General features: G+C 39.3%; 1 protein-coding gene across 1 annotated transcript in view; it reads left to right on the forward strand.

Annotated features, from left to right (window-relative positions):
• Positions 1 to 22,347, forward strand: part of LOC126176872 (cytochrome P450 4C1-like) — a 292,368-nt gene that overhangs the window by 95,968 nt on the left and 174,053 nt on the right. Inside the window, exon 3 of the mRNA XM_049924065.1 lies at positions 9,237 to 9,464. Within this exon, the coding sequence (XP_049780022.1) occupies positions 9,237 to 9,464 (228 nt within the window). The remainder of the gene's footprint in view (positions 1 to 9,236; positions 9,465 to 22,347) is intronic.

Consider the following 22,347-nt stretch of genomic DNA (forward strand, 5'->3'; position numbering starts at 1 on the left):
AATAGTTTTCGTTGCTAATGGAAGTAGCAATGGATGTAAATTATTTTTATTGTAGAGGTATAGACGTACAACTCATTGACGACAAAGGTCGGAAAAGAAAGTTAGAGGAGGATGATATTCTTGCCATCCTTGAGATAGCTTCTGGAAGTGTAGATGATTTCTCATCTTATGACCCAATTGCTGGCCCAACTTCAAACATAGACACAATAGTTGACAACATTGAGGAGTATTGTCTAACAGACTCTGAATCTGACGACTGTAATAATGAAACTTCACATGTCTCCATAGTTCCAGCACCAGATTCCTTGCCTCATATGCCTAATATGAAAGGTAACTAGAAGTCATCAAGGAAAAAGCTGAGAAGAGATCATGTAACATGGTAGCTGCGTAGTTTTGATTTTCCATTTGATACAAAAATATTCAAGGGGAACCTCCATCTTCTACCAGATGAAGTTTGTGCTTTGGAAACACCATTTCAGTTCTTCAAATATATCTTTACAGACAGGTTACTGAATCACATTGCAGAACAAACAGTATTATACAGTGTTCAAAAAGACCCAATGAAGCACTACTGGACAAGGCGATGTACTTTTGTGGGCAACCGAGGCAGCCGAGCGTTGTGCCAAATATTTACAATTCGAACGGGCATTTCTTGAAGGCAAAATTGGCAACACTGCGCCGACGCGGACTCTTCGAGTATTTGCTGCAATAAATTATTATAAAAAGCGTTGTTATTAAGCTGTTTTTAAACGTCTACAGTTGTTATAAATATAATCTAAGTGTTGTTAAATTAGTGGAAGTGTTAGTGAAGTATAAAATAATATTAATCGGGGTAAGAATCGTATTTTTCTTCTCGCCCCTGTAGCACGAATCCTAGGCCTAATTTCACGCGCTCGAATCGTAAGTAAGCAGTGAATTAAACTTGTAACACTACCGCCCTGTCGGACGTGCGTTAGCTCAATAAAGCCTGTACTGTAATAAGTTCACGGGCTTCACCTTGTAAACAAGGATTTAGTACATAAGTTGACCGCGTGTACCTAATGGAAGCAATTCGGACTTATATTCAGTCAGTAACTACAGCGATGCGTCAAGCAAATGTAAAGTATAATTACGCGTTCGCATGGACAAGAAGTACACAGTAGATACTACCAATGATTAATAATACGGTCGCCAGCCTAATTAGGCATTGAGTGAGTTTTTCCTTGTACAAGTATGTGCATGTACAAGCATAACAACACGTAGTAATGTTGCGTTTTATAGCAAAATTTAGAACCAGAAAGAATCTACTGAACTAAGGTTTTCTTCTTTTGTACTAATTTGTACGAGCTAAAATTACACAACACCACACAGCAATGATTACTACGAGCTGCACTTTGTATATTGATCAGACTGAAATCGGGCATAGATTACCCTAGAATCAGCAATTTTGAAAACACATATACAATGTCACTATTAAAATTGGAAAAAACACTAATACACTTAGGTTCAATATAGAAATTAATTTTACTATTCAATTCTGATCAGTATACTTCAAAATGTGCAAGAATAGGCAAGAGAAAGGGAGGGGGGGTCCTGAAACTGTTACGGTCGTTATGCTGAAACTAGTAAGTCCTGAAGGTACATTAACACTCAAAATTATCAATCTATGGATTGCTATTCTTTTGTCACGCTTCTGGAGTAATTGACTAACATTCTTTCAGTCTCAAATGAATTAAATAACATTGCTAGCTCAATTCAAAATTTATCTTTCAATTTAATCACACTGTTGTTCTTTACTAACATCTGCGTCAAACATCTGCGTCAACAAACATGAATTTAAACGTCTTTATAGCATAGATTAGTCTGCAGATGATTTATTACTAACTGTAAACTTTCAATTCAGGATACTCGGGTTGCACAATATGTGGTAAGGACCCTGTCTAGGTCAATGATAGGGGTAAGTGACGGCCAAAGCAATTCTGGTAAAAGTCACGTTATTATTGAACAGTCAAAACAGTTTCGACACTGGTCCACACAAATACACTTCTAAAGATGAAATAAATGTTTGACCTGTGCACGTCGTTGCGGCGGATGGCGGGCAGCGAGATAGCGGGCAGCACAGCACACATACAAGCACGGCTAAGGCTCTCCCAGTCTCGGCACTTTCATTCTTCTTGGCGTCGTAATCTTTCCACTTTTGTGCCTGAGAATATAGTCATGCCAAGTAGTCGTCGGAATCGGCCCATCCGAGGCTCAATGGAATCCACTTTTCCTAGATAGCCTCCTCGGTACAGTACATGTTCCTCTGACCGATGCCCAACTCCGACTGTTTTACTGAGCCCGTTGTGCCGAACCGCGCCAGTGTGCGTTTTCCCGCGCTCGCCTGCATCCACCTTTCCCCGCGCCCCTACAGGTAGGGTATTCACCACAGGTTTTCTACTACACATATTCTAATGCATTACCTATGTATGGACCAAGTGTTTAAATTACAATTTAAACATTATACAATAGTTTTAACATTAAATACACTTTCCTTTGGTTATCAAATTGCTTAAAATCTAACATAAGTAATGACATTCATTTCAAAAGTTGCGTACAGTTTCTTTAACACGACACGAAAAGGAAAAAAAATCCAAAATAATATTTACATTATTTTACATAAATTCAGACAGAAACATTTATCTAAATGCATAAAGAAAAAAATTATTATAGGTACATTATTGTTACAAACTTATAGGTAAACATTTCCAGTTGGTATAAATATAAGTGTTGTTACTTTAGTGAAAGCGTTAGTGAAGTGTTAAAGAGGATTAAAAGGGGTAAGAAGTTTATTTTCCTTCTCGCGCCTATAGCACGGGTTTTAGGCTTAATTTCACGGGCGCGTATCGTAACTAAACAGTGACTTATATGTAATCACCAGTTTTTTTTATTCGGTACTCTTTCAATTTATTTATATCTGCCTGAATAGTTTCTAGGGTCCTTTGTTTACGTTTTAGTCAGTATTTAAGTCAGTTTATACGATTTCTGTTTTTACCATGAGTGAGAAATGTGTGACATGCCGTAGGATCGTTAGTTCCGGGGTGTGGTGTGATGGGTGCTGCAGTTTCTTTCATTGGGGCGAATGTAGTGGCGTGGGAAATGGGTACATAAATGAGGCTCACCAGCGGTATTGTAGGATCTGCAGTAGAGATAGGAATATACTCGAACAGGAAGGGAAAATTTCAGCTCTTCGAGCTGACTTAGACAAAGCAAGGGAGGATCTGGACAGGTTGAAGAGGGAGAAGGGTGAACAGAGGTGGGAAGTGGCAACAGGTAATAGGGGGAACAGGCAAAGGCGAGCATCAGACAGCTTTGTCATAAATCTTGAAAATAGATTTGACCTGTTGCCTCAGTCAGAATCAGATGAGCCTCATGTAGCTGAAGCTGCATGAAGGGCACAACAAGCTTTCAAGGACTTGAAAAAAGTAGGGAAATTTGTAAAGAGAAAGAAAGTTCTGTTGTTAGGTAGCTCCCATGACAGAGGTGTTAGCCAACTGCTGCAGAGTACCAGGTCACAAACATTTTCAAGCCTAGTGCAGATCTGGGTCAGGTAACAGAGGATGTAGGTTCTTTATGCAAGGATTTCACAAAGGAGGATGCCGTGGTTACAGTGGGTCGTCCGGGAAACAGCATTGACAGAGACTCTGAATATTCCATAGATAGCACCAGCAACGAAGCATACGAGTGGGATTTGTGTCTGTGTTGAGACGCTATGATCGGCCTCATTTGAACTCTTCCGTCGTGAGGATGATCTTGGAGTTGGAGTGGCTGCTTGGGACAGATATAGGGTCCCATATTGGTTTGATTCCTGTGGATGCTATCGATAGGTGGGACTACACTAGCCATGGCCTTCACCTCAGTAGGAAGGGGAAGGGAAAACTGTCTGGGTTGATTGCAGAAATCTTAAGGGGGGACACCGTCACAAGTGGTAAAAGATCAGACGTCAGAGGGATGCTTTTTTTAGGACAGGGAAGGGGGAAAGAAAACGAGTTTTAAGAGAGATTGGCAGACGCACTCAGTTTCAGAAAACAGATGAACGGGAGTCAGATTTTAGCATACAGCCTCCATTTAAACAATGTTTAACACAAAGTAATGAGAAACTGCCAGTTCATCTTCGCCAAAGCAGTTATAATCCCATTAGTATGCAGTGTCAGTTATCTTTATTACACCAGAACATTTTGGGACTCAGAAATGAAGTTGATGAACTACTCATTTGTATTGATGAAATGAATTCATCTAACCAAATTGACATAATCTGCCTCTCTGAACATCAAGTGACCACTGGTATAGATATGTTAGACATTTCGAGATTTAAGCTAGCTTCTTACTTCTGCAGAGTAGACAGGGATGGAGGAGGAGTTGCCACATTTATTAAAAACTGCAATAAATTCTAGAACATTGACATTAATAAATTCTGTTTAGAGCACCACCTAGAAGCATGTGCAACAGAAGTAGAGTTCCATAACAGATCCTATATAATAGTAACTATTTACCGAGCACCTGCAGGAAATTATAATCTATTCATAAATCATCTAGAATCTCTTTTGGGTTATTTAACAGGAAGAAGCAAAGACATTTTGATTGTTCGTGACTTTAATACAGATTTTCTAATGCAATCTTCCAGTAAACATTTACTGCAGTTAATAATGTTGTCTTTCAATCTAACTCACACTGTAAACTTTACAACTAGGATCACTAAAACATCAAGGACAGCCATTGATTACATTTTTATAGCCAAATCAAAGGAACAAAATCATAACATAAAACCTGTAATAAATGGACTATCAGATCATGACATGCAGCTCTTTGTTTTAGATGTAAATTCTAAGCAGATTATCAAGACTGCTAAATCTGAGTACAGGAGAGTGTTCAATCAACCAAAAATTGAGTGTTTTAGAAAACCGCTCAAAGATATGAACTGGAAAGATGTTTATAGTGCTCATGATGTGAATGAAAAATATAACACATTCATGAACAATATTAGTACCATGTTTGAAAACTGTTTTCCTCTAAAAGTTACTCAAATTAAACAGAAGTCTATAATAAAACCATGGATTACACAAGGAATAAAGATTTCCTGTAAGACAAAAAGGAAAATGTATCTGTCGACCAAGAATAGCTCCAATGCTGATGATTTAGCTAAATACAAGAAATACTGTAAAATATTAAAAAAAGTAATTCAGACATATAAACAAATGACTACAAGGAGAAGATAACAATGTCAGTGAAAAAATAAAAACAATATGGGATATAGTGAAAGAGGAGACGGTAGAACCAGAAAGGAACAGGAGCAAATAGCATTAATGGTAGATGACGCATTAGTAACTGATGGGCATAGTGTGGCAAATCTATTTAACAAGAACTTTATATCCATTACTGATAGAATGGGATTGTCAGGATCAGTAAATAATGCCCTTGAATATCTGAAAGTAGCGTTTACAAATAGCTTCAGGTACATGAATATTTCACTCACTTCACCAAAAGAAATAACTTTCACAATAAAATCTTTAAAAATAAAGCATTCTAGTGGTTACAATGAAACATCAACAAAGTTAATTAAGGCATGTTCTTGTGAGTTTAGTACAATTCTAAGTTACTTGTGTAACCAGTCAATTATAACTGGGACATTTCCTGACTGGCTAAAATATGTAGATGTTAAGCCTCTATTCAAGAAAGGGGATAAAGAGATACCATCAAACTACAGACCGATTTCACTTTTTCCAGCATTCTCAAAAATTTTAGAAAAAGCAATGTACAGGCAACTTCTCAACCATCTGACCACAAACAACATATTATCAAGAAGACAGTTTGGATTTCTGAAGGGTTCTGATATCCAGAAGGCTATTTACACCTACAGTGAAAATGTACTTAATGCATTAAATAACAAATTACAAGCAGCAGGTATTTTCTGTGATTTGTCAAAGGCATTTGATTGTGTGAACCACAACATCCTTTTAAATAAATTAGAATTCTATGGTGTCACTGGCAGTGCTGCAAAATGGTTCAAGTCATACCTCACGAACGGGAAACAAAGGATGTCAGTGCAAGGGAGTAGTGAATTAAGTCATCAGTCATCATCAGAATGGGAAGAAATTACATGTAGTGTCCCAAAAGGATCCATCTTAAGGCCATTGCTTTTTCTTGTGTACATTAATGATCTCTCATCAGTTAAACTGCCAGAAGCAGAGTTCGTTTTGTTTGCAGATGACACTACTATTGCAATACATAGTATGAAGAATGTAGTTCTAGAAAGATCTGCTAATGATATTTTCATGGATATTAACAAATGGTTTAAAGCCAAGTCACTGACATTAAACTTCGAAAAGACTCACTATATGCAATTCAGAACCTGTAAGAGGTTTCCACCCAGCATATGCATAAAGTATGAAGAAGACCAGATAGAAGAGGTTGACAGTCTTAAATTCCTGGGATTACAACTTGATAATAAATTCAGTTGGGAGGAGCACACCACAGAACTGCAGAAATGCCTTAACAAATCTGTATTTGCAATTCGAGTGTTAGCTGACATAGGCGACATAAAAATGAAAAAGCTTGCATACTTTGCCTACCTTCATTCCATAATGTCATATGGTATAATATTTTGGGGTAACTCTTCAAGTCAAACAAAAGTTTTCAGAGTCCAGAAGTGTGTAATATGTATTATTTGTGGAGTAAATTCACGGACATCATGTAGAAACCTCTTCAAAGAACTGGGTATACTAACTACTGCCTCTCAGTATATTTATTCCTTAATGAAATTTGTCCTAAATAATATATCTCTTTTTCCAACAAACAGCTCAGTTCATACATACAATACCAGGAACAAAAATGATCTGCACAAGGACTTAAAAACACTTACTTTAGTTCAAAAAGGGGTCCACTACTCAGGAACACTCATCTTCAATAATTTGCCAGCAAACATAAAAAATGTAGTTACAAACAAAGATCAGTTTAAAAGAAGCCTGAAAGACTTACTAGAGGCCAACTCCCTCTACTCCATTGACGAATTTTTTAATAGAAGCAAATGATGTATATATTGATAATATTAATATTGTTATTTCAGCTTTAAAAAAAATTGACATGTTCCACATCCACGAGGATCTCCTCAGCACGGATCTATGGAATGAAAAACTAATCTAACCTAATCTAATCAAAACTCTGAAGATCTTTCAAAATTCATAGGAATTTGTATCATATGATCAGTCATGTCAGCAAGAACCAGTATACTGTATTGAAACCCAGCCGTGGGGTTATCTGTGATACGTGAAACAATGTCAGCGAATAAATTTGAGAAATTGAGGCAGTTTTTGCATCTCAAAGACAACACCAAGGGAATTTCTCATGATCAGCCAAATTGTGATAAGCTGCATAAAATTCGTCCAGTCATTGAGTCACTAAAGAAGCAGTTTTTCACAATACCGCTTGAAGAGAATCTTGCACTAGATGAGCAGATGTGTGCAGCAAATTCAAGGCACCATCTAAAGCAATACATGCCAGATAAGCCACACAAATGGGGCTACAAAATTTTCATTTGTGTGGTATATTGACTTATGATTTTGCGATTTATACTGGACGGGAAAATGTTCCAGCACACTTTGCAAGATTAACTGGACTTGGGTGCCAGTAGCAATGTGGTTGTCAGATTAGGACGATCTGCAAAGAATGTGGGTCATAAGTTGAACTTTTACAACTAATACACATCCTTACCTCTAATGACATACTTGGCTTCTCAAGGAATTTTGTCTCTGGGAACTGTTAGGAGAAACAGAATTCCAGACTGTAAACTTCCAACGGACGATGATTTGCGAAAGATGTTAAGGGGAACATCTGTGGAGTATGTGACAAACATAAGTGGAACAGATGTATCCGCTGTAGTGTGGAACGACAGTAAATGTGTCACATTACTGTCGACGTATGCAGGGGAACTAATGAGGTGTGCAGCCGAAAGGTACAATCACAAGAAGGAACAGAGGGAAGTGATAAGTGTTCCTTATGTGATACAGGAATGTAACAAACATATGGGGGGGGGGGGGGGGTGTGAACCTTCATGATAGTCTGCTTGGACGCTACAAAATTGTAATGAGGAGCAAAAAATGGTATTTTAGACTGTTTTATCATCTGATAGATGTTGCAACCATCAATTCCTGGGTTCTCTACAAGCGTTTTGCAAAGCAAAACACAGGTTTAAAAACACTGAAATTGTCTAAATTTCGGATGGCCGTTGGGAGAAGTCTCTGCTAAGTGGGAGGGACACAAGGAAAGCGAGGTAGACCAACATCCAGTCCTCAGAATGAAGTGAAAAGGTCTCCTATTGCAGCTCATCCAGCTTTTAATGTATGGAGAGATAGAGTTGGTCATTGACCAAAAGTGATGGAAAAGTGTCAACGCTGTAAGCGTGCCAACTACAAGGCGTTTACGGTAGTCCAGTGTGAAATGTGTGGAGTAGCTCTGTCTCTGAAGAAGAACACCGTTTGCTTCAAAATTTATCACATTGAATAACGGTCCTTTTTTACAGTGTCATGTTGTTTCTAGACATTTCATGGTGACTGACAGTTTTGCAAAAATATGACTATTTTTCTGTATTGTGCTGAATTATATCTTAGAACCTATGAAATATTGATTGTACAGTTTGTTAAATGGTGCTAATCTAACCTATTTCATGTCACACTGCGTCAAATATTAGTCTCACTGCATGATGTAACGTTTCCGCGCTTTCTTCGTTTTGTACCCTAATGCAATAATAAATGAAAATTTAAGGAATCTTAAAAGTTATAATTCATTTTTTCTACTCAAAGTTATTGAAATAATTTTTTTACCACGATTTAATAACCAATAATAAATTCAGGCAGTGTAGGGATATATAAAATGGTGCAGATGATAGAGCATTTTTTCCTGATTTTAATAGAAAGAAAATTAAATTCCACTGATGATGTTGGAATTCCAGCAAAACAAGTCTGAGAAATAGAAAAAAGAGAAAACTGAGTTATGCACAAGGCGGAGCCCTGCCAAAAACAAATTTATTTAAAACTGCATTGTTGTGCCAGCCACACCACATAAACTTAATTCTAGTGGCAAACACGGGTAAACAATTGATTAATTACGTACAATCATAGAATTTTTGAATAATCGGGAAACTAGAATGCCATTTTCTATTGATTATTAAAAAGAATCAGTACTTGTTTAAAAATCTCCAAACCACGATTTTTCCTTCTTGACAGGAGCTGGAGAAATTCATGGACACGTTCAACGCAGAAGCGAGCTTCCTGTGCGAAAAGCTGGCGGAATCGAATGGTGCAGAAAGAGACCTGTCCGTCTGGCTCATACTGACCACATTACGCACTATCCACGCCACAGTTTTTTCCTTCAAACTGGAAAATATGGAGCCAGATCTGAAGAAGCAGGAGGAACTTGCTGCTGAAATAGTTGATTGCACAAGAACTTTCTCGGTAAGTTGCTGAAATTTTCATCATCTGTTTTTATGTAACAGTTTTGCTAATTTTCAAGTTATTTTCTGGAAATTATGGTGCTCACTCACAAATCCATAACTTAGTTTTATGCACACCTATTTTTATATAATTTAAGTTTTTCGTGACACAAGTGGAGAAATTACCGACGCATTTTCGCTAATCATTAGCAAGTGATTCATCGTGCTTATTGGATATCTTACACAGAGCTAAACTTCTAAAAAATTTACAAAAATTTTTGAATACTTAGTCTGCATTAACATAAAACAATTAAAATAAGAAGACTACCTAGTTTCGATTTTAAATGACAACCATCTTTAGATACGGAAGAAACATACAGAAAATCGCCTTAGAAAATTCTCTTAACAAGAGAAAAATATCTGCAGAAAGTAGAAGATGCCAGAGTGTATCCTACTACTCTGCTAAAAAATGGTTTACCATAGGTGAAAACCATCATATATAAAAATGAACCTACACCACAGTCGCCTTTACAGTGTTGCTGGACAAAAATTTATACTTTTAAATTAACATGCCATGCATATACAACTCGCGGGTTGAACACGAACTGGGTATACCAGTAGTAATGATCATGATGTGACATGCCTTCGTAAAGAAATCAACATGAATAAGAAAAATTTTTTGAAAAGCAACAGCAAGACTGAGTTTGGATGTACAGCTGCAGAAATACACAAAAACAAACAAATATCTCAGCCACATGTCTTTGCACACTAGATATTCTAGAAACATTCATAGCAAAAGTTTAATATGTCACGTTTGTAATAAATATCCTATAAAACAGACATTTCGAAATACAGGTTTCCAGTATTACATTGAAAAGGTTAACAAAAAACCGTATTCTTACGATATGCCCGTTGAACTAACTAGCTGTATCAGTAAAAATCACGTCAATCATTAACTTGTAACTGTATGAAAGGTAAGTCGAGCGAAAAAAAGGCTTTTATGCAACGGCACAAGAACTGAGAGGAATTCAATACCTGTAGCAAATTAACTATAGTAAATAGTCCAAAATGAGACCTAATATTACAAGCAGTAAATAGCAAATCATCAAAAATACTAATTAAAGTAAGTTTTATTGAACTGTTTCTGCTCTCGGCTAGTTTAGACCTCAGTATTTCCGTCCCTTGGGCTAAGTGACTACACAGCCCCATTAGCCATCTAGCTGCCCTCTGTATGTAGATTTGCAGTCAGAATCGCTTCTACGTCTCAAGAAGTGGTTCACTTTCATCATTACCTTTTTTCTCGCCAAGGCTTCTTTTATGTTAACAGTGTATTTCGTTACTGAGGTACATTATGTAACAATGGCTATTTTATATTTTATGATTAATGCCTACTTTGTCAACCACCTCGTAATATGAAAGTCGCATTTTGGACTGTTTACTAAATTCTGATTGATACATTTTCTAAACCCCTCTTAGTTTTTGTGCCGTTGCATAAATGCCTTTTTTCCGGTCATCTTGCATTTCATGCAGTTTCAGGTTAATGATTGGTGCGATTTCTACTGATTGTTCAACCTCTGTCTCGTAAGACTGTGGTAAATTGATAAATTTTTCGTTGTAACACAGGAACCTCACGTATTTTCAAATGACTGTTTTATAGGATATTTGTTCCATATGTGACATGTTCACTTCCTATGTCGAATGACAATTTCTTAACTTTGCCATGTCGTTTCCTGTAGTTACTTTAAAAAATTTTTAGGTTGTTTAGTATGGCAAAAATTTTTGTTGCTAAGACATTTGTTTGTTTTTGTGTATTTCCAGAATGCACAGCTTGGACCTACCTTGCTGTTGCAGTCCAATTTTTTTCCCCTTGTTCATGTATCTATCTATACGAGTGCATGCCACAGCACGATGATCACTACTGGTATATCCAGTTCGTGTTCAAACCACATTTTGTGTACGCTTGATAGCCTAAAATTTTTGTTGAGCAATACTATATAGTCAACTGCTATATAGGTTCATTTTTCTATATGACTGTTTTCGCCTACGATGCTACGTCATTTTTTACCAGAGTAGTAGGGTATATCCTCGTATTTTGTGCCTCCATCAAACATTTTTATCTTGTATATTCAACTTGTTGAGAGATTTTCTACTACAATTTTCTGTATTTTTGTTTTTTTGCTTCTTTGCCGATCTGAAGATGGATGTCGTTTACAACCGAAACTAGCTAGTCATCTCATTTTAGTTGTTTTGTACAAATGTAACCTACTCATCACAAGATTTTTGTAAAGAAAATAAATTTTAATAAACCACATAAAGACCACTTTTCCATTCCTGACAATGTCAGTCATTACTAACAGAGCTGTTTTTCATCGATATAAGAAAGAAAACAGTGTGTCAACATAAGAAAATGAAGAAAGTAAGCTAATTTCGTGATTGAAGTACGATGTACGTACAGCTCATAGAAATTAACCTTAGGATGTTACACAACGTAAACATTACATCAACGACAAATGACAGTATGCAAAAATTTCGCTATGTGTGTGTGAATGAGTGCGTGACTGACAGAGGTAAATAGAGATAGACAGAAGTTGCTTAAGTTTAATACAAATAACGAACGTGTAAATGGTCACTATTTGCCACACTTTTTGCTAATAAATTGTATTATAATTGTGGAGTAACTGATTCCTTCCATATCATAGTGAGAGACAGCGAGTCTGACACATGAAACATACTAATAAACGCTAACTTACTGAACCTACTTACTACATGGAAAGACAGCAGCTTTAAGCAAAACACTAAATAATTACATTTTAGAACACATTCGTAACTGTTGATTTCATACGTGTTTATATGTGGCTATCATTCACGATATTTAACTGTTCGTTGCCTTTCTGCAGTCTGAAAGTGGTGAGTTTTTGTTTTATTTTATAATGTAGGAAGCTGAAGAATTGTTCTTCGTGTTCTGCTGTATATGTGATGATTTACAACTAGTTAAACGCCGTAAGTACTTGATCAATTTCATACTTGATTCCATCGGAAGGAATCAACATTTGATTGACACAGGATGAAGTATTTGACACATACCGCACAAAATATAAGCAGAAGGAATAAATATATTGAGTTTTGGTTTTCCTAAGCTCAGTGGACAGTGTATCTGACTTTATCTTAAGTAAGTTATTTTCAATTTTTATAGCTGCCGAGTTATGACACGAAAGTCTTTGTGAATGGAATTCAGGGCTGTTTTTTTTTTTTTTTTTTAAACTCTGTCGTATATAGTGCTCAAAACGATAACTTGTGCAGTATTGCAGGCAATTGAGCGGTTCCGGACAGCATATTGTCATAAATATAGTTATGTCGATGGAAACGCTTTTAACTGTCAAGACGGCAAAGCTAAAACCTTAAATGACTGAGACAGCAGAATACTGAAGTAAGATCTCTCATAGAACTAAGAGAAATTCTGGTTTATTGTCAGTATTACCAAAGCTGAACGAAGCGAAAATGAGCGTAATGAGATCAATGAGAGAAGCTGTCAGTGACTTTAAAGGTAAACGTTTCACGATACAGCTCACACAGTGGTCCTTGTGGCGGAAGTGTTGAATGAGACACAGCTGTACAGAAACTTCATGGGTTTCGTGGTAGATCCATAACAAAAGATCAGACGTTAACACCATAAATATAATAAACATTTAATCTTGAAGTCAGGGTAAACATTTATAGACACCCTGTATATTAACGACCTGACAAAATGCATCAACAGCAGTCTCAGACTTCGCAACATTTATAGACACCCTGTATATTAACGACCTGACAAAATATATCAACAGCAGTCTCAGACTTCGCAGATGATTAAGTACTGTGTGGAAAAAGCTGCAGAAGTATTCAGCCAGGACTTGATAAAATTTCAAAGTAGTGCAAAGACTGACAGCTTGCTTTCGATAAAATCATCTAGATCTACATCTACATCTTTGCTCCGCAAGTCACCTGCGTGGAGGAGGGTTCTTTGTATGTTGCCGTCACTTCTCACTTTTCCTGTCCCAGCCGCGTATGCCGGCCGCGGTGGTCTAGCGGTTCTGGCGCTGCAGTCCGGAACCGCGGGACTGCTACGGTCGCAGGTTCGAATCCTGCCTCGGGCATGGGTGTGTGTGATGTCCTTAGGTTAGTTAGGTTTAAGTAGTTCTAAGTTATAGGGGACTTATGACCTAAGATGTTGAGTCCCACAGTGCTCAGAGCCATTTGAACCATTTTGAACCCAGCCGCGTATGGTTCCTGGGAACCATGCTGGCTGGTAGGGCTCAGTGCGGGCTCGAATCTCTCTAATTTTATCTTCATGGTCTTTCGCCGAGATATGAGTAGAAGGAAGCAATATATTTGTTGGCTCTCCTAGGAACGCAAGCTCTGGGAACTTTAATAGTATATACCAATACCACCTACTACTACAAACTTAGCAATACACTGATAATGTTACTCTATTGAGAGGATTTTAAATTTTGTCCGTGACTGAGTGTAACGGAAACGTATTGGGTTGTTTTTCGTCACTCGTAAGATTTCTATAGAAAGGAAGCAATAGTAAAGCAAACGGGAATCGAACCGTGGTTCTATTAGTAATAAAGTAAACTGTAATTATGTAGAAGGAAATGTCGCCAGCCTAATTAGGCAAAGTTGTGACAAGTATTAGCACTGTTAATAAAGATAGTTAACTATTAAGACTGACTGTACTTGATACTGAAGTTCTGTTTTGCAAATAAGATACAAGGCAATTGCACATTGTAGCAATTAATGTGCCATTGGTTTGACATGAACTACACAGGCGTAGTACTAACGCGTTTTTCCAACAACTGGCTCTCAATAAAACTACCTGTATAGTAAAGCGGCAAAGTAATGATCTAAACTCCATCCGAACAGGTCTCGGAAAGCCCAACGATACCGACCGACCGCCGTGTTATCCTCAGTCGTGGCGTCACTGGATGTGGATGTGGAGGGGTCATGTGGTCAGCACACCGCTGTCCCGGCCGTTGTCAGTTTTCGTGACCGCAGGCGCCACATCTCATTCAAGTAGCTCCTCGGTTTGCCTCACTAGAGCTGAGAGCACCCCACTTGCCAACGGCGCTCGGTAGCCCGGACGGTCACCCATCTAAGCACTACATCTACATCTACATCTACATCTACATCTACATCCATACTCCGCAAGCCACCTGACGGTGTGTGGCGGAGGGTACCTTGAGTACCTCTATCGGTTCTCCCTTCTATTCCAGTCTCGTATTGTTCGTGGAAAGAAGGATTGTCGGTATGCCTCTGTGTGGGCTCTAATCTCTCTGATTTTATCCTCATGGTCTCTTCGCGAGATATACGTAGGAGGGAGCAATATACTGCTTGACTCTTCGGTGAAGGTATGTTCTCGAAACTTTGACAAAAGCCCGTACCGAGCTACTGAGCGTCTCTCCTGCAGAGTCTTCCACTGGAGTTTATCTATCATCTCCGTAACGCTTTCGCGATTACTAAATGATCCTGTAACGAAGCGCGCTGCTCTCCGTTGGATCTTCTCTATATCTTCTATCAACCCTATCTGGTATGGATCCCACACTGCTGAGCAGTATTCAAGCAGTGGGCGAACAAGCGTACTGTAACCTACTTCCTTTGTTTTCGGATTGCATTTCCTTAGGATTCTTCCAATGAATCTCAGTCTGGCATCTGCTTAACCGACGATCAACATTATATGATCATTCCATTTTAAATCACTCCTAATGCGTACTCCCAGATAATTTATGGTATTAACTGCTTCCAGTTGCTGACCTGCTATTTTGTAGCTAAGTGATAAGGGATCTATCTTTCTATGTATTCGCAGCACATTACACTTGACTACATTGAGATTCAATTGCCATTCCCTGCACCATGCGTCAATTCGCTGCAGATCCTCCTGCATTTCAGTACAATTTTCCATTGTTACAACCTCTCGATACACCACAGCATCATCTGCAAAAAGCCTCAGTGAACTTCCGATGTCATCCACAAGGTCATTTATGTATATTGTGAATAGCAACGGTCCTATGACACTCCCCTGCGGCACACCTGAAATCACTCTTACTTCGGAAGAGTTCTCTCCATTGAGAATGACATGCTGCGTCCTGTTATCTAGGAACTCCTCAATCCAATCACACAATTGGTCTGATAGTCCATATGCTCTTACTTTGTTCATTAAACGACTGTGGGGAACTGTATCGAAGGCTTTGCGGAAGTCAAGAAACACGGCATCTACCTGTGAACCCGTGTCTACGGCCCTCTGAGTCTCGTGGACGAATAGCGCGAGCTGGGTTTCACACGACCGTCTTTTTCTAGCCGAGACCGACAGCGCTTAACTTCGGTGATACCACTGCGGCAAGGCCGTCGGCCAAAGTAATGGTCGTCACAAGTGAACGATTTCCTTACGGTGAAACACTATTAATTTGGACCTAAGGTTCTTTTATTAGTAGAATTATTGGAAAATGCTGTCATTGAAATGGTTTTCAAGTAAATACATACTCTATTCTTCTATATATACATATATTCCTCTATGTACTGTACACTCTGGCCTCAGTTATCTGAATAACCGTACAAATTATACAGATATGTAAGATGAAACTTCCTGGCAGATTAAAACTGTGTGCCGGACCGAGACTCGAACTCGGGACCTTTGCCTTTCGTGGGCAAGGGCTCTACCATCTGATGACGGAAGAAACGTCCTGTTACATACTCGAGAAGATTCGTGGTGATCTCGAAAAGCGAAATTGCAAACACAGTTTCGCTGTATTTATTTAAAGTTGTGCAGACGTGCGTGAGTTCGATGACTGTCATTCAGCATACCGGTATGTGTGAAAGGCAAGCACAATATTTATCATAAGATACTCTGAACACCTACAGTAATGAAATGTGGAAACACATACCGTAAATCAAATTTACAAACCACTTCATACAACAGAATAACCACACTACTGGCATAAAAACGCCCATAAGCAGTGGTAATAATTTTAAGATGGCTAATGCCATACTACTACAGCCAAAGAAAGATCCCCTACAGTCACTATAAGCATAAGATACGTCAACCTTCACAACTGAACAAATTATTTTTTGAGGTTATAATCACACCTAAAATGCCTGACAAAGATTTTGCCTACATATAGTTTCCAGCAAACCTGCGATTTCAGTCCACGGATTCCGAACCTCAACCCGATTATGATATTTTCATCGACAGGATGCCGCAGAGTCACTCTTTCTTGGATTGAACTTATCAGCTCCTTACACTCAACATTTGGTGTGTGAGAACGTCGGTCGGTTTCACCGAAAAAAAAAAACTAATTTGTATTTCACCAAATGTCGTCCGAAGCCTGACGATGAGATCGGCTACAGTGTGACCGTGCACGTAGTGACGTGGTTGTTTGAAAAGACCGGCCGTCTTCCACCTGCGTCGGTCGTCGGCGGAATCCACCGATATCGGCGCCACTGTGAGCGCAGCATGAGGCCGCTTACGGCAGAGATGCGGACCGAGCCGACTCTCGACCACGAACAACTCGTACGACATGTGTGAGTCTGGCGGGGAATGCCTCTGCGTAAGCTGTAATACATCTGTTTTTGTCCTCATGGTCCTTGGTGAAGCTATGCGCTGGGGGTTGGAGAACATTGCTAGATTCTTCACTTCACACTGTTTCTTGAAATTTTTAAAATAGAACTTCGCTGGATAATTTGCGCTTATCTTCAAAAGTCTGCTACCGACCGAAGTGGAACAGTGGTTAGCACACTGGACTCGCATTCTCGAGGACGACGGTTCAAATCCGTGTCTCGTCATCTACATTTAGGTTTTCCGTGATTTCCATAAATCACTCTACACAAATGCCGGGATGGCACAAATAATCTCGATCTAATAGAGAGCGTCATGACGGATACAGGGACTAGTGAACACAAGGTCATTGTAGCGAGGCTCAAAACCATATCAACCAAAACTACTATGAATAAACGCAAAATATATCCATTTAAAAGAGCAGATAAAAATTCGCTTGATGCTCCTAAGAGAGAGTCTACATTCCTTCCAAGCTAATTATGTAAGTGTAGACCAGATATGGCTCAAATTCAAAGATACAGTATCGACAGCAATAGATAGATTCATACCGCATAAGTTAATTAGAGACGGGACTGATCCACCATGGTACACAAAACACTGTTGCAGAAGCAACGAAAAAGCGTGCCAAATTCAGAAGAACGCAAAATGCCCAAGACCGACTAAGTTTCACGGAAGCTCGAAATTTAGTGCGGACATCACTGCGAGATGGTTTTAATAGTTTCCACATTGAAACATTGTCTCAAAATATGATAGATAACCCAAACAGATTCTCGTCGTAAGTAAAGTACACCAGTGGCAAAAAAAAAAAAAGCAGTCAATACCGTCAATGCGCGATAGCGACGGAAATGTTACCGATGATGGTGCCACTAAAGCGGAGTAACTAAATACAGTTTTCCGTAATTCCTTCACGAAATAAGACGAAGTAAATATTCCGAAATTCGAAACAGAACAGGTGTTAGTATGACTGACCTAAAAGTAGATACCTTAGGTGTTGCGAAACAACTCAAATCACTTAAGAAAGGCAAGTCTTCCGGTCCAGATGATATACCAATCAGGTGCCTTTCGGAGTATGCAGACACAATAGCGCCCTTCTTAGCAATCATAACAACCGCTCACTTGTCGGAAGGTCTGTTCCTAAAGACTGGAAAGTAGCACAGGTCACACCAATATTCAAGGAAGGAAATAGGGGTAACCCATTGAATTACAGACCCATATGACATTTGCAGTAGGATTTTGGAATATATACTATACTCGAACATTATAAACCACCTTGAAGAATATGACTTATTGATACATAACCAACACGGATTCAGAAAATATCGTTCTTGTGCAATATAGCTAGCTCTTTATTCCCATGAAGTAATGAGTGCTGTCGACAAGGGATCTCAGATCGATTCCATATTCCTAGATTTCCAGAAGGCTTTTGATACCGTTCCTCACAAGCGACTATTAATCAAATTGGAGTATCGTCTCAGTTGTGTGACTGTATTCGTGATTTCCTCTCAGAGAGGTCACAGTTCGTAGTGATAGAGACGGTAAATCATCGAGTAGAACAGAAGTGACATCTGGCGTTCTGCAAGGTAGTGTCATAGGCCCTCTGCTGTACCTGATTTACATAAATGATCTAGGTCATATTCTGAGCACTCCCCTTAGGTTGTTTGCAGATGACACTGTAATTTACCGTCTAGTAAAATGATCAGACGATCAATTCCAATTACAAAATGATCTACAGAGAATTTCTGTATGGTGTGAGAACTGGCAATTGACACTAAACAAAGAAAAATGCGAGGTCATCAACATGGGTATTAAAAGAAATCCGATAAATTTTGGGTATACGATAAATCGCACAAATCTAAGGGCTGTCAATTCGACTAATTACCTAGGAATTACATTTACGAGCAACTTAAACTGGAAAGACCACATAGATAATATTGTGGGGAAGGCGAAACAAAGACTGCGCTTTGTTGGCAGAACACTTCGAAGATGCGACAAACCCACAAAAGAGACAGCCTACATTACACTTGTCCGTCCTCTGCTGGAATATTGCTGCGAGGTATGGGATCCTTACCAGGTAGGATTGACGGAGGACATCGAAAAAATGCAAAGAAGGACAGTTCGTTTCGTGTTATCGCGCAATAGGGGTGAGAGTGTCACTGACATGATACGTGAATTGGGGTGGCAGTCACTGAAACAAAGGCTGTTTTCTTTGCGGCGAGATCTATTTACGAAATTTCAATCACCAACTTTCTCTTCCGAATGCGGAAATATTTTGTTGCCATCCACCTACGTAAGAGAAATCAGAGCTCGAACGCAAAGATTTAGGTGTACCTTTCTCCCGCGCGCCGTTCGAGAGTGGAATGGTAGAGAAGTGGTATGAAAATGGTTCGATGAATCCTCTGCCAGGCACTTAAGTGTGAATTGTAGAGTAACCATGTAGATGTAGGTGGTTCCTTTAAACAGGGCACTGTCGATTCCGTTCCCTGTCCTTTCGTAATCCGGCGTTAAACTCCAACGTTCCTTCTTTCTTCCTGAAGAGTCTGCTGACTGAAGTTTTTCGACATTTGTGTGAGTTAAGCAAACCTGTTACCATTCGTGGAACCCTACTTTGTGGACATTCAGTACCACATATTAGCCCTGTCTGGTATACGTAGGAGACATTTGAGCAATGTTCTGAGACAGGACGCGAAATTGATATGTCAGCACTCTCCTTTATAGGCTTTCAGGATTTTACCAGTACCCAGTGAATGAACCCAAGCCTCCCACCTAAGATCGAGCATTTGCGAACATTGCACTTCACATACGCTTATAAGCCAAGACATTATGACCACTGCCTATCGCGATGCTGGATGAAGTGTTGAGTACTATTGACAAGGCACCGAGCGAGGTGGCGCAGTGGTTAGACACTGGACTCGCATTCGGGAGGACGACGGTTCAATCCCGCGTCCGGCCATCCTGATTTAGGTTTTCCGTGATTTCCCTAAATCGCTCCAGGCAAATGCCGGGATGGTTCCTTTCAAAGGGCACGGCCGACTTCCTTCCCCGTCCTTCCCTAATCCGATGAGACCGATGACCTCGCTGTCTGGTCTCCTTCCCCAAACCAACCAAGCAACCAACTATTGACAAGGGATTTCAGACCGATTCCGTATTTCTGGATTTCCTGAAGCCTTTTGTCACTGTACCACGCAAACGGCTCTTACTGAAATTGCGTGCTCATTCAATATCGTCTCAGTTATGTGACTGGATTTGTGATTTCCTGTCATAGAGGTAACAGTTTGTAGTAATTGACAGAAAGTCATCGAGTCATGGCGTTCCCCATGGCAGTGTTACAGACCCTTTGCTGTTCCTTACCTATATAAACGATTTGGGAGACAATCTGAGCAGCCGTCTTCGGTTGTTTGCAGATGATGCTGGCGTTTATCGACTAACAAAGTCATCAGAAGATCAAAAAAAACTACAAAACGATTTGAAATGATATCTGAATAGTGCGAAAATTGGCAGTTGACCCTAAATAACGAAAAGTATGAGGTCATCCACATGAGTGCTAAAAATAACTCGTTAAACTTCGGTTACACGATAAATCAGTCTAATCTAAAAGCCGTAAATTCAGCTAAATACCTAGGTATTACAATTACGAACAACTTAAATTGGAAGGAACACATAGAAAATGTTGTGGGGAAGGCTAACCAAAGACTGCGTTTTATTGGCAGCACACTTAGAAAATGTAACAGACCTACTAAGGAGACTGCCTACACTACTCTTGTCCGTCCTCTTCTAGAATACTGCTGCGCGGTGTGGGATCCTTACCAGGTAGGACTGACGGAGTGCATCGAAAAAGTTCAAAGAAAGGCAGCACGTTTTGTATTATCGCGAAATATGCGCGACAGTGTCATAGAAACGATACAGTATTGGGGCTGGACATCATTATAAAAAGGGCGTTTTTCGTTGCGACGGAATCTTCTCACGAAATTCCAATCACCAACTTTCTCTCCGAATGCGAAAATATTTTGTTGACACCGACCTACATAGGGAGTAACGATCACCACGATAAAATAAGGGAAATCAGAGTTCGTGCGGAAAGATATAGGTTGTAATGGTTCTTTACTTACGTGACCATTACGGCACTCCAACCCCAGTTATCGATACCAGTAATATCGTACTACTTTTCTGCGAAGTAACAGACATATTTTTGTGACAATATTCACATTTGGTTTTATTACTGTATAGGTACTCCGATGTATCGATATATTCCAGTGATATGGTTCTTGTGTGTATTCATTTCTGTGAGACTGTCATAATCTTTGACTTACTTGTAACCGTTTTGGCGCGAATGCGCACAGAGCAGTCTTTGTTTCACTTTGCAGCAATTAAGTTGCTATTTCGCTTTGTAAAAGAACAGTCAAGTCTTGTGTTTGGTTAAAGTGGAAATTAAATATATTAAGATTGATACAAAACCGTTTTCTTGATGATGTGACAATTAAGAAGAAGTATATGTGAATTTACAAGAAGTTTAATAAAAATGTGGATCGTGAACACCAAGTCAAAAATTATTTCTACCATACCATTGTTCGGATCTGGGATTGTTTGATTATTAAAAATTTCCTGAAAAACGCATTTGTTAGGTCTTAAAATATTGCTAAAATACAGATCTGGACCTTCTAGCAGTCAAAGTGGAATCACCCTAGAATCAACAACATGAGCCATAACAACTTCGACGAAATCTACGTGGGAATCCATTCAAGATAAGTGCCAAAATTAATGACTGTTTTACAGTGACTTCAGTAACTTTGTTGTTGCCCGATAAAGGGAACATATGCTGCGTGAGCAACATTATTAATCTGGTTTATAACTTACTTTGCAAGGGGTGGTATTGTTAGAAGGTGTTCATTCTTTCCGCGCGTTATACGAGATTGGAATAATAGAGAATTGTGAAGGTGGTTCGATGAACACTCTGCCAGCACTTAAATGTGATTTGCAGAGTATCCATGTAGATGTAGATGTAGATGTGGACGCAGCCTGATGGCGACGCGGGCACGTGACAGGGTGAAAAACGTATGTAAGCGGAGCGGACTCCAACAGGGCATCACCTTAGCGAAGATATGCGCTGCAAATGGGGGGTCCATTGTGGTAAGCGACTTTGACAAAGTGTAGATTATTATTACGCAGAGATTGTGAACAAGTATCTCGAGAACAGCGAAGCTGGTCGTGTGTTAACGTGCTACTGTCGTGAGCATCGACAGAAAGACGTAGAAGGTCAGTGAAACTACCACTAGGCGTTAAATGATTGGACGTCCACGACTCTTCACATAACGTGGGGTTT

The sequence above is a fragment of the Schistocerca cancellata genome, chromosome 3, assembly GCF_023864275.1.
Source record: "Schistocerca cancellata isolate TAMUIC-IGC-003103 chromosome 3, iqSchCanc2.1, whole genome shotgun sequence".
NCBI classification, from domain to species: domain Eukaryota; kingdom Metazoa; phylum Arthropoda; class Insecta; order Orthoptera; family Acrididae; genus Schistocerca; species Schistocerca cancellata.